The sequence below is a fragment of the Delphinus delphis genome, chromosome 16, assembly GCF_949987515.2.
Source record: "Delphinus delphis chromosome 16, mDelDel1.2, whole genome shotgun sequence".
In the NCBI taxonomy this organism is placed as follows: Eukaryota; Metazoa; Chordata; class Mammalia; order Artiodactyla; family Delphinidae; genus Delphinus; species Delphinus delphis.
The window spans coordinates 31,709,943-31,723,289 of NC_082698.1; the positions used below are offsets into that span (position 1 = coordinate 31,709,943).

Genomic DNA, 13,347 nt, shown 5'->3' on the forward strand with positions numbered 1-13,347 from the left:
TGAAAATCTGGTGGTAAAGATCCTACACTACTGCATGGCATAAACTCTCCTGCTGCTGAATGATTATTTCAACTAATAGAGTACCCCATTCACACAGCCTATACCTACCTACCCTTAGCCATCCCACTTCTCTCATTCAGGTTATTTGCTTAGGCTGGTAGGCATTTGTGTTTTTGCACCTTGAAATGAAGGTCGGCTGAATTTTGAACTGAACTGTCTGAATGACTTTTCATGGTATAAATGTAGCTTTAGAAACACTTGAGATTCCTCTCACTATAAAAAGTAAAGCAGCAAAATTTTTGGAATGTTCCCAGCAACAAACTACAAAATAGGGAAGAATTTAAGCAAAACACTGTGTAGACTTCCCTGTCTTCTTGTATGATAATAATAATAGCAAAACATTTATTGAACATTTACTATGTAACAGGCACTGGTAATATTTTTTATGTGTTTTTAGTATTGAATTCTCACAACAAACCCATGAAGTAAATAGGACTTATTTACATGGTACTCTGCTGCTTATGTTTTTGTACTAATTGGTCCTTTAAAGGGATCATTAAGTTTGGGTCTTGATAAAATACATCATGTCTTCTGTCTGAATATAAACTTTCTTTTAATTTAAAAAAGAAAATATATCTGAAGGAAGAAACAACTAGTTATAAAGAATATTTTGAATCAATAAAACCAAAATAATAAGTGAGGTAAAAGAACAGTGTAGCATCACAGGATCAAAGCTCTGAACCTTTCTAGAATTATAATATTCATTTCTATTTAAGTGGATCATCAAGCTTTTTGGATTATCTAGGAGACCTGTTGCCTGAAGTTAAGGGTGGTAATTAAGATCCCAGGCATGAGTCAGACAGACGTAGGCCCAAATCAAGTTATTTTATTTCTCTAAATCTAATTACTCTCATCTATAAGATGGAGATTAATAATAATACTTCATTAGGTTGTGCAGATTAAATGAGATCATAAAATAAAACATTTAACATTTCCTGGCACATAGTGAATACTCAGTAAATATCGCTCATCATATCATCATTATTATTTTATTATCGTACCTTTTTTGGTTCTGAATTTCCATATAAATAGCATATCAAATAGGTTTAAAGCAAAACACAAAAGAGATAAGCAGGAATTAGAGCAGTGTTTTTCAACCTTTGTTGGCTATCATCCATGGTAAGAAATATATTTTACATCACAACCCAGCTTATAACACATACTTATATAAAACTGAAATAAGATTTTTATAAAACGTTATCTTTATGCAGTACACTCTGTGATAGTCTGTTCTATTGTAATTTATTCTGTTTTATTTTTAATGGTAGACACTAGTGGGTCACAATTTGCAATTTGAAAAACTTTTAGAGAGTGTATCTCTGACTACATTTCAAAACTAAATATATTGTTTAATAAATGCCTTTTATTCATTATATTGTAAATGAAAGTTAGCAGTGTTTATGCCTCAATTAAATAGCATATGCCAGAAAAACTGCCAACTTAGCTATCAGTCTAGCTAGTGGTTCTTAATTTTATGGATCCTGTTGAGAATCTGTTGAAAGCTATTCACTTACTAGAAAAATGCACAGACACACAACATTCTTTATATAGTTTCAAGGGATTTATTGATTTCTTGAAGCCTGGCTAAGAATCTCTGCCACAATCTCTTAATTAAACAGGCAGTATACTAGGAAAGATAAAGAACACTAAACAAAATAAGAATAAATCAGAATTAGATTTTTTGAAATAATTGCTATGAAAGAAAGGACTAGGAAGTGGTTGGATTGGTAACAAACAGTTCTGTTTCTCGTTTCTGTTGATGTATTGGAGAATACCAAATGACCTCTCTTCCGAGAAGGGGCAACAGTAACACCGCCAGTGGACTTGGTTGCTATGACAGTCAGTAAAGTTTCTGTCACTAAAGTCTTTCTTTTTCAAGGATCAGTCAACCACTATTTGCTTCTCTCTCGATGAATGATTAGACTATAGAAGTTCTCTGCCCCTTTCTGTGGTTCTTAGTAGCCTGTATAGAACTTTACCTAGTTCACTGGGTTGTTCTGTTATCTTATTACCTCTTTTCATTTTTTTAAAGAACTTTTTAAAGTTATGCTCATTGTTCCATATGTTAAAATGTATAACCAGCTAAGATCTCTCCCTGACACATGAGGTTTAAGAACATTTACTCTAACATACTCATTCTCTTGACTCATTTGAAAATCTTGATAACTTCACTGACATCTTTAAAATAAGTGAGGGTATTAAAATTTTTCATTGGTTTTTCCCTCAAATATATGTTTTTCCCCAAGAAAATATGGAGAAATAATGTATATGTTATCTGGAAAGTGTTATATATAAATAATTCATTAGTTATTTTTCAGAAATTATTATTGATTTTACTGTATTTAAATCACTAGTTCTCCTAAAATCAGCTTTAATACCAGATATCAGCAAACTTCTTAAAAATCATGTACTTATAAGTTCTAACAATCATAATAGATACCACCATTTCTGATTGTCTTAGATTAAATGAGACTCATGAATATAACAAGCAGATGTAGTTCATGTTTTTGCATTGGATTCTCATTTGGACAAACAATTGTAAAATATATTTTGGGATAGTTGAGGAAACTTGAATATAGACTATATTTTAGATAGAAATACCATTAACATGAAAAAACAGAGATTCATTTTTTTAAAGTAGATTATAAAACAGCCTATACAGTATGATCCCATATAGTTAAAAATGCATATATCAATGTCTGTGTGTATAGATAAAGATGTAAATGTTAATAGTGGTATTCTTGGTGATGGAAATATGGTGTTTTTATATCTTTTTTATTTATCATTATTCTTTAATTTTTTACAGTATAATTTACTGCTTTTGTAATAATTAAACTTTCTCAAAGTCACTAAGAAAACATCTAAAAATAACTAGATGTTATTTTCAGGAATTCCCTGGTGGTCCAGTGGCTGTGCTTTCACTGCCAAGGGCACGGGTTTGATCCCTAGTCAGGGAACTAAGATCCTGCAAGCAGCACAGCATGGCCAAAAATTAAAAATAATAATAATAATTAGATGTTATTTTAAAGATGAATTTATTCAGTTTCATTTACAATAGCATGAAAAAACATAAAGTACTTAGGAACAAATTTAGCAAAAAGAATGCAAAACCTCTTCATTATAGAACATTACTGAGAGAAATTACAAGAGACCTAAATAAATGGAGTGATATACCATGTTCATGGAGAAGAAGACAGATCCATTATCTGTCCCCAGCTGGATCTATAGAATCAATGCAAACCCCCAAGACTCCTAGTAGGCATTTTTGTGGAAGTTGACAAGCAGATTCTAAAATTTACATGAAAATGCAAAGGACTTAGAATAGCCAAAACAATTTTGAAAAAGAAGAACAAAGATGGAGGACTTTACTGATTTCAGGATTTACTCTAAATCTTAGTGTGGTGCTGGTAACAAATAGACCAATGAGAAAAAAACAGGAAATCTAAAGATAGATCCACAAAAAATTCAATAGGAAAAAGACTTTTTTAAAACAGTTGGTGCTGGAACAACTGGATAAAACTGGAACTACTGAATAAACATATGGGGAGAAAATGAACTAACTCCATACACAAAAATACTTATGCCTTGATCATAAACCTATATGTGAAATCCAGAGTCATAAAGCTTCTAAAAGAAACAGAATATCTGCAAATTTGAAGTAGGTAAAGATTTCTTGGGCAAGAAACAAAAATCATTAACCGTAAAACTAAAAACTTGATAAATTCGACCTCATCAAAATTTTAAATCTCTGCTTATCAGAAGATACCGTATGAAAATGAAAAGCCAGACTGCAGCTTGGGAGACCATATTTCTCAATGCATTATCTGACAGAAGATCATATTGAGAATATGTAAAGAACACCAACAAATAAATAATGCAAGGACCAAAAAAAAAAAACCCACTAGAAATGGGCAAAAGATAAGACACCACTCACTAGAATATCCAAAAGAATATGCACTAGAATAGCTAAAATCAAAAAGACTGTGATAACATGAAATCTTGCAAGAATGTAGAACAACTGAAGCTCCCATACTTCGCTAATGGGAATGAAAAATGGTACAATCACTTAGTCTTACAAATTCATCTTCTCTATGACCCAGCAATTTTTCCTGGTTATTTACCCAAAAGAAATTAAAACATATGTCCAAAACAAGATTTGTACAAGAATGTTCATCACAGCCTTAGTCTTAATAGCACATAGTCCATAGTCTGAAATATGTAGCTACAAAAACATAAATCTAAGAGATGGTATCCACAGCTTTTTCTCTAATAGTGATAGTTTTCATTTGTATTGATTTGACATAGAGGATTAGCACATAATGGTTTAAAAGTTATCATTATAAATATATAATATAGTAACATATAGGGTGTACTTCTTATTACCAAAGCCAAACAGAATCTAATCCAAACTTTTCATGTTATTAAACAGTAAATCTTACTTGGGGACAAAGTATTTTGGTGCATGTAAACTGAACTGAAACAAATAAATCCCCTAAGCTTCACAAAGTGTTAAAACAGAATTGCTGGTGGCAAACATCATAAAATATTATAGCTTAAGGTAGAAATAAATTGTCAACCATACATAACAGAACTAGATCCATAGTAAAAGAAATTGTGCTGACTTGGCTTTGTGCCTTTTGTTTTGATAAAAGAAATGAGATGACCAGACTTTTTTTTTTTTTTGACTGTGTTGGGTCTTCATTGCTGAGCGTGGGCTTTCTCTCGTTGCGGCGAGCAGGGTGCTACTCTTCATTGTGGTGTGTAGGCTTCTCATTGCGGTGGCTTCTTTTGTTGCAGAGCATGGGCTCTGGGCGTGCGGGCTTCAGTAGTTGTGGCACCCGGCTTAGTTGCCCAGTGGCATGTGGGATCTTCCCAGACCTGGGATTGAACCCGTGTCCCCTGCATTGGCAGACGGATTCTTGACCACTGTGCCACCAGGGAAGTCCCAATAACCGGACTTTGAGGGTTTTTGGGGTTTTTTTGTTTGCTTGTTTGTTTTTTTGTTTTGTTTTGTTTTTTTCAGTATTCTTGCTACACATGCTAAACAGTGAATTCTCTAATTTTGCTTATACGTAACTTTTAAAATGCAAATAAAAAAGTTTAGACTTAAGAATTCATGTGTAACACACTGAACTTAACTTTAAAATCTTTTTCATGTGGCACTAAAACACAGGTTCTAAAATGGGTCAATAACATTCAGTATTATCCAGTGACCTGGCAAGTGCATTCAAGTTCCTTTTAATTATTGGATTATCTACTAGACTGCACTTGTTCCAAACCTCCACATAAATATGGAGGCATATTTTTAATATATGAAGAATAAGCATTTCATTTGAAATATTAACAAATAAGTATATGAATGAATGAACCACAACCTTTAGAGATCCTAATTACAGTGTGGTGGGAAGGATAAGGAGTCAAAGTAACCTGTAATTGCTGACTCTCAAATTAGCTATGGCATACTTACTACCTTGTGATTTATTTACCTCTTACTTTATATTAGTTCCCTATCTCCAAAATACCTCTACTCATTTGTGCAACAAAGGATCTTTGTTGAGTGCCTCCCCTGTGCCAAGTATCATGCTTGGTGCTAGATACAGTGTGGTAAACAAGATAGACGTCATCCACCCTTACAGAAGGTGTGGAGCAGTACCGAGGTGAGGTTTGGAACACTGTTACAGAAACTATCCAGGATATGCTGATAGCCTGGGCCCAGATGTGAGGGTTGCAGGAAGGAGACAGAGTTCAGGAGATTTATCACGGATAGGACTTGACTGCTTGGATGCAGAGGTTGAGGGAGAGAATGAGTCAAGGATGATGGATAGTTTTCAGTTTGGACATTTCATTCAGTTCTTTTATATCTTATATGGTAACAGCCTGTTGACTACCAAATGTAATCCTACTTTTTGCAGTAACTCTTGTATCTTTCATCGCCGCCCCCCCCACCGCCACCACCACCACCCTTTTTTTAATTTGGTAGGTATTCTGAAGTTTTTCTTCCTTTTTTGTTTTGTTTGTTTTGGAAGGCCACCCTCAAGCTACTGGAACCCACTTTGCCTGTCAAGTGCCTGGAAATATACATCTCCCAGATGGCTCTTAACTAATGACTTAAGGGCATAGGAATATGAGAGCCCAACTCCCTTGCCTTGGGTTGGGAGCACACAAATTGTTGGAACTGTAAATCCTACATTATAGCTCAGAATTCCCCTGCAGCTTAGGCTAATGCTACATAATGGTATAATATATCAAATTAATTAATAATTGTATATTTTATCAAAATAATATGTAAACATATTTTTAAAGTCAAAAAATGCTAGAAAAGAGGATCTCTTAACAAAAAATAAAGTCCCATATGCCCCCTGCTCTCCAGAAATTAACCTGTTTAACTCTTTTCCTCTTTCTTGCTGGTATTTGTCTCAATTTCTAAGCAATATCATACTCAGTTATCTCTTAAATTTAGAGTTTATATAATCTATTGACATCCTATCTTGGTAGATGAGTTTAGCTTTGTTACTCTTCTCCTACCCCTCCCACCACTCTCCCAGTATAGTTACATCAAAATGTTTTATTAAGTCAATATTCAGTGTTTCGTTTTTGTGATCATACATTTATGTTTAGCCAAGTAATTAAATTTTTGTAAAATGTTTTATTCTTCCTAAAATTAATAATTACCTTATATTTCATTTCTTTAATTTTCTTTGAGCTAATGGCTAAAACTTCTCACATACTCTAACAGCTCTGTAAAATTTCTCTCAATGCAGTTTTCCAGCTGCATTGCCAGCTGAACTTGCCAATAGTGCTACTTGTTCTACCTTTCCTACGTATTTTCTTCATGGAGAGCTCCATAATCTGATGTAAAATGGACTAGTTGCTGCCCAGCAGCTGTTTTGGAACTTTCCTTTACTGTCATCTTGGAGATTCCCCCTTGCTTCCTACTTGTGTTAGAGTTGCTGTTAACTAGACATTACCTTTTCATTTTTCTTGGCTTATTCTCTTGTTTTGGTGGAGCTCAAATTCTAATAACATCTTTGAAAAAAGGAGCATGTAAAATACATTTTTTTCTTTAGTTCCCACATCTAAAGATAACTTTATTTAACCACCATCGTTATCATTATCATGATGCATAGTTGATCATTTGGCTAGGTATAGAATTCTAGATTGAAAATAATTTTCACTCTCAATTTTGAAAGCATTCCTCTAGTTTCCAATATTGCTGTTGAGAAGCCATTTTAAGATATTATTTTTACCCCTAATAGTCTGAAGTTTCCACAGAATGAGGCCTTGGGTAGTATTTTTTCTTCATTCATCATACCAAACAATTCATGGGATTTTTTTACTCTTTTAAAGCTCAGTTCTGATAAATTTCAATTATTATTATATGTTTAATAATTTCCTCCCCACTATTTTCTGTTCTTTCTTTTTGGAACTCCTGTTAATCTGTTACAGGATCACTATATTGATTCTCTAATTTTTTCTTTTCTCTTATATTGTCTCTCTTTTATCTTTTTGTTCTTTCCAGAAGAGTTCCTCAACTTTGTCTTTGAGTCTTTTTACTGAATTTCTTTTGGCTATCACATTTTTAATATCTGAGAGCTCACTCCTATTCTGTATCTTTTCATAATATCCTTTTCTTATCTATTTTTAAGATATTAACAATTTTTTGTCTTCATCTTTAATCTCTGTTTCCTCTGAATTTGTTTATTCCATTCATTTGGTACAGTTTTTCTCTTTAACATGAGAAACTTCTCCCACTTACCTGGCAATCTCTAGCTGTCTATCCAAAATAAGAGTAAGGTGCTAAACTGATGGACAGCTCTGTGATCATGAGTGAGACTTACTGACTTGTAGGCTTCACTGTAGGGTGGTTAGGTGCTGTAGCTTTGAGGGTTGTAGGACTGCCAATGTCATTATCTTTTTATCTTCTTATTGGGACTGTTAATTTTCTCCAGAAAAAAACCCTTCCTGGCTCCTGACTGAAGGGTATGTGTATAAGACCATCTCTCACCATTTTGAAGCCAGACTAGGGGAAGGGATTTCATTATACATAATAATTGCCCTATTTTTAGTTCCATACCTCACTCTGTCCTTTTCTTTTTAATTTATTTATTTTATTTATTTTTTTATTTTTGGCTGTGTTGGGTCTTCGTTGCTGTGTGCAGGCTTTTTTTTTTTTTTTCTCTAGTTGCAGAGAGCGGGGGCTACTCTTCTTTGAGGTGTGAGGGCTTCTCATTGCAGTGGCTTCTCTTGTTGCAGAGCACAGGCTCTAGGCTTGCGGGCTTCAGTAGTTGTGGCTCGCCAGCTCTAGAGCGCAGGCTCAGTAGTTGTGGCGCACGGGCTTAGTTGCTCCACAGCATGTGGGATCTTCCTGGACCAGGGCTCGAACCTGTGTCCCCTGCATTGGCAGGCGGATTCTTAACCACTGTGCCACTAGGGAAGCCCTCACTCTGTCCTTTTCTATGTCCAGTGGCCCTAAATCCAAAATTTCTCTGGTTTAAATTTTCTAGTCTCTTGCTGAGATAGGGAAAGGGTGGTTGTCTGATTGCCTTGAGGAGGGTATCATTCAGTAACCATTTTCTGTCCCTGCCTCATCCCTGCTTCCCTGTTGTCTTCTGTTACTGAGTCTTTCAGGGTTCTACAGAGATCTTCTAGTCTCTGAAGGCTTTTAGGTTTGGCCTTCTTTCCCTCTGTGAAACCTTGCCTCCATCTGTTTTCTGTATTCACATATTATGATATCTTTCCATTTCAGTGAAGATGGAATTTTGTATCTGTTTCTTATTGTATTGGAGTGGTTTTAAGATATACAGAGAGAAGACGTGTCTTTACATTGCCATCCTAAAATCAAGTCCAGTAGTAGCTCTTGATGAGCCTAATCCCAAGTGAGTCTGAAGAAAACAGTTCAAAGAACTTTTACCATGTGGGATTTCCCAGCCATCGAAATACCACTATAGGCTTAAACATATATATATACACATATATATGTGTGTGTGTGTATATGTATGTATATATGTGTGTGTGTATATATATATTTGGGTAGACATGGGCCTAAAGTTTGCCTTCTTGGGCTCATAGCTATCTAAGAGGTCAGTTCTCAGTATAGGCTGACCCCAAGGCTCCAGAAGTTCCCTGATTTTGGAGTTTGCAGGGGCTAATGACACTTTTCCCTACCTCAGCTTGAAACCAATTAAAAGAGTCAGGTGGAGATCAAATTATCAGCTTTATCACTAATAAACACTAGATAGGTAGATTTGGCTTGGGTGTGTAGCAGTGAGCTTCCTAATGTAAAACTACACTCTTCCATTATGAGGCCACTACCCTAGTTATAACCACAACACCTGGGACTGCTTGTAGGCAGTTTAAAATCTCCCCTCCCCCTAAAGGCTCTGAAATGAGTCAGAACAGCCCATTAATTAAATCAACTCTTAGGCAACACTGAACCCAAGGCTGAAAATTCATTCCCTATTCTATTTCCCATTCCAAAGTGTTTCTAGCCATCCCAGCTCATATAGCTCATCAGGCATTCTGCAGTGAGGTTAAATAACAATGTTAACATATTTCAATACTGTCAACTGCAAAGATTTGCTCCAAAAATTGAATATATATCCTTTCCCCATTATAAAGTTCCTAGGGAAAAATTAAAATCCTAAACAGGAAATCCTTTTGTAAGTTAAAGTCCAAAGAAAGTTTATTACTTAATCTTAAGTAATAAACTCCTCCCCATTTTCTTTGTCTGGTTAGTCTCTGCCAGTTTTCAATGCCTGGCTGGAGTCAGGATACCCTCAGCATCTTCAGCCTAAGCTGGCTGTACTTGGAATGTATGTGGGTCTTTCAATGCCACAGAAGTTACATTAGTTCTATGCCAAGTCCCATATGAGCATCACTGTTTAAAAAAAAAAATCCAAAGAGTCAGTATGACATGCAAGATTATCACAGCACTGGCCCCACATCCATTTATTTTAAAAATGCCTGTGGAATGGTATACCGAGCAAAATTATGTTCCCAGAGCCTGATATTTACTGTTGCCAAAGACCACAGCAGAGATAAGTGGCATCAGAGTGAAGGAAGGTAAATGAAAATCTTCATTTCTGGTTCAACAAGATAGTTATTTACTGTCAAATTATAATCAAAAGTTTGCCTAGTGAACAGAGTCAGAACAAAGGGAATTCAGTTTAGACAAACTTAATTCCAGTCATCAGGCTGCAACCATATCTACCCAAAGCTGTGTCTATTGGATCAGATACTTGAGTCAGCTTGACAAGGAGCATCTTTTTCATTTGACTTGAATTGGTGTTTGGTTGGGAGGATCCTTTCTAACCCTGAGATTCTGTGAATTTGATGGTTTTTCAATCTACATTACTGAGTTCTTTGCTTTTTCCATGAAGTTTCACATTTCTTTCTACAACTGAAGAAGGAATAGAAATACTGCTAGTACGTGTGTACTGTTTCAGAGCCTGGAACCTTCTGGGACCTGATAAGGTAGAGCTGCTAAACACATAACAGAAGCAGTGGCTTCTTTGATATCAGACAGGTCCCCAACTGCGGGAAGCTAGAGTCAGTCTTTTGGTAGGTGTAATTGTTCACAGTTCTGGTGTCCTCGAGTATTGCTAAGAAATTAATTTCCTTGTGTCTCACTCAGAAGGAGAACTACATAGGATCAACATGAGAAAAAGGTCTGTCTTGCTTAGAGCAGTGTGTTTTGAGTCTTTATTCAGGGAAGTAATAATAACAGTCAAATTGGAGGGCTATTTGAATGGGTACCAAGCACTAACCTGTCACAGACATTCTTCCTGCAGGATTCCCAACAAGAAACAGAAGTACCTTTGACAACTGTTGTGACCTTTGTGGACATTACCCAGAAGCCAGAGCCTCCAAGAGGCCAACCCAGAATGGACTGGAAATTGCCATTGGACTTCTTCTTTCCCTTCAAAATGGTATTCAGCAGAGGAGTAGACTCTCAAAAAGGCTCAGTCTCTCCCATTCTTATCCTGTGTCTCTTACTACTTGGAGTTCTCAACCTAGAGACTAAGTGAAAAAAAGGAGAAGAAGCAGATTTCAATTTTTCCCATGGGAAGTTCAGAGGCACCCTGCTTATCTTGGCTAAACAGATCCTCACCTACTCATGACCAGAGGAGAGCATTTAGGAAAACAGAGGACCTAAATGCAGGAGTGGAATTGCTGGGCAATACGGTAACTTTATGTTTAATCTACTGAGGAACTGCCAAACTACTTTCCAAACTGGCTGCACCACCAGCAGTATGTGAGGGTTCCAGTTTCTCCACATCCTTCCCAATATTTGTTATTTTTATATTAGGCATCCTAATGGGTGTGAAATGGTATCTCATTGTGATCTACCATGCCTTTTTAAACTGTAGTGTATGAGATCTTACACTAGAAATGAGCACATCTGCTCTTCCAAGGCAGGAATACCGCAAGTATTCTTTTCCTCTCTACCCCTCTGCTAATTTGATTAGCTTGTAAGCTTAGTTTCCAATTACAAAGCTGCTTAACATATCTTAGATAAGATTTTATGATGTTCTTATCTCCAGTCACTCCCCTTGTAACAGACCTTTGAAAAACATTTTTTTTGTTTTTTGCGGTACACAGGCCTCTCACTGTTGTGGCCTCTCCCGTTGCGGGGCACAGGCTCCGGGCGCAGGCTCAGCGGCCATGACTCATGGGCCCAGCCGCTCCGCGGCATGTGGGATCTTCCCGGACCGGGGCACGAACCCATGTCCCCTGCATCGGCAGGTGGACTCTCAACCACTGCGCCACAAGGGAAGCCCTGAAAAAATTTTTTAAAATCATCTAGAGAATAATGCAGTGTTCTTCCCTCCCTTTATTTATACAGGAGGTCTCTTACTGCACGAGGTCTCTATTGTAATAATGTATTCAATTTAAGGAGCAAGTTTTACTGTAAAGGGGTATGTGCAATTTGGATAGAATGAAATTGAAATCCCAGCTGGCCCGTTACAGGTGTGGAGAAACAGGTACTCTCGGATACTTTTAATGAGAACATAAACTGGTAGAAACTTGGAGAGAAGGGCAAATAGCTATTTAATATGTATCAAAAGCCTTAAAAATGTTCACAAACTTTAACCCAACAATTCCACTTATTAGACATTATGGGGGGGGATGTCCAACAATAGGGAATTAGTTAAGTAAACTATGATGTATCCATAGATTGCAATGTTGTACAACCACCGAAAATTGAGTAGACCTGGCTTTATTGCCATAAGAAAACATTCATGATCTATTTTTAGTGAATAAAATAGGCTACAAAATAGTACATATACTTTATGGTGCTATTTTTGTAAAACAAAAAATATTTATACATATGTACTTAAACATCTGGAAAGCTAACATGTCTAAAATGGGAATTTTTTCTTAATAATAAGCATTTCTGATTTTTATAATCAGAGAAAATAAAACTGTATTTTAAAGAAAATATTTGTTCTCCAGGAAAAACCTCCCTGTTTATTGTATATAGGAATGTTCCTTATTTATGAGTAACTTCCCATTTCTGTTGATATATTTGCTTGTTTGGCATTCTGGGCCTGTCTTTTAAAGCAGGGGTTCCTAAAGGCCAGTCACATCATAAACTGGGGTTCTTTAAAAATGCTGATTCCTTGGCCCTGCATCTAGAGATTCTAATTCACTTGGGGCTCAAAGAATCTGTATCTTTTAAAAGCCTTCCTGGTGCTTCTGATGTTCAGCCTGGTTTGTGAAACTACAAAGTTATATTGCATAGTCTGGCTGAAACTGGTTAAGTGTTTGTCCTAACATTGCCAACTCACGTAACATGTCTCCCGGCCTAGCCTACTCCCTTTTCTCGGAGAATCCCCTCCACACAGAGCTCTACTGTGTTGGAGTTACCTGCATGACCCCTCCTCTCCCTGCCACAGCTGACTAGACCAAAAATGGAGTCCTGGACCAAGTTAGGCCAGTAAGATTTTCTCTCTAGGAATATGAAACTAGGATGAAGTCTAAAAGTCAGTGGGGAGGAGGCACTAAAGATATTTTAGGGCTGAGGAAGCCATTTTCCACCAGATGTTCACTAATGAAGAGTGTATCTTAAACGGAGAAAAAAGCAGCAGATTGCAGACAGAAGTGTAAATAGGAAACCCAGAAATGGAGGAGAATATTGGTTCCCAACTTCCAGTTCCTTGTACCCACCTGTTATGACATCCAATTTTACCTTCTGCTCTTCTTTACATTTTACTCTTTCTAGTAAATTGTTTTGTTTGAATAAGTTTCTGTTACTAACAATTAAAGAACCTGAGACTAAGATAA

General features: G+C 36.3%; 1 protein-coding gene across 3 annotated transcripts in view; it reads left to right on the plus strand.

Moving 5' to 3' along the window:
* TCTN3 (tectonic family member 3) overlaps positions 1–13,347 on the plus strand; it is a 28,986-nt gene extending 15,639 nt beyond the window's left edge. For 2 of the 3 annotated variants that reach the window (XM_060033635.2, XM_060033633.1), the window contains one exon: positions 10,851–13,347. In XM_060033635.2, coding sequence (XP_059889618.1) covers positions 10,851–11,087 — 237 coding nt within the window. In that variant the 3' untranslated portion in view covers positions 11,088–13,347. Of the gene's footprint in view, positions 1–10,835 lie in introns of all 3 variants that reach the window. The other variant, XM_060033634.2, reaches the window with a different exon arrangement.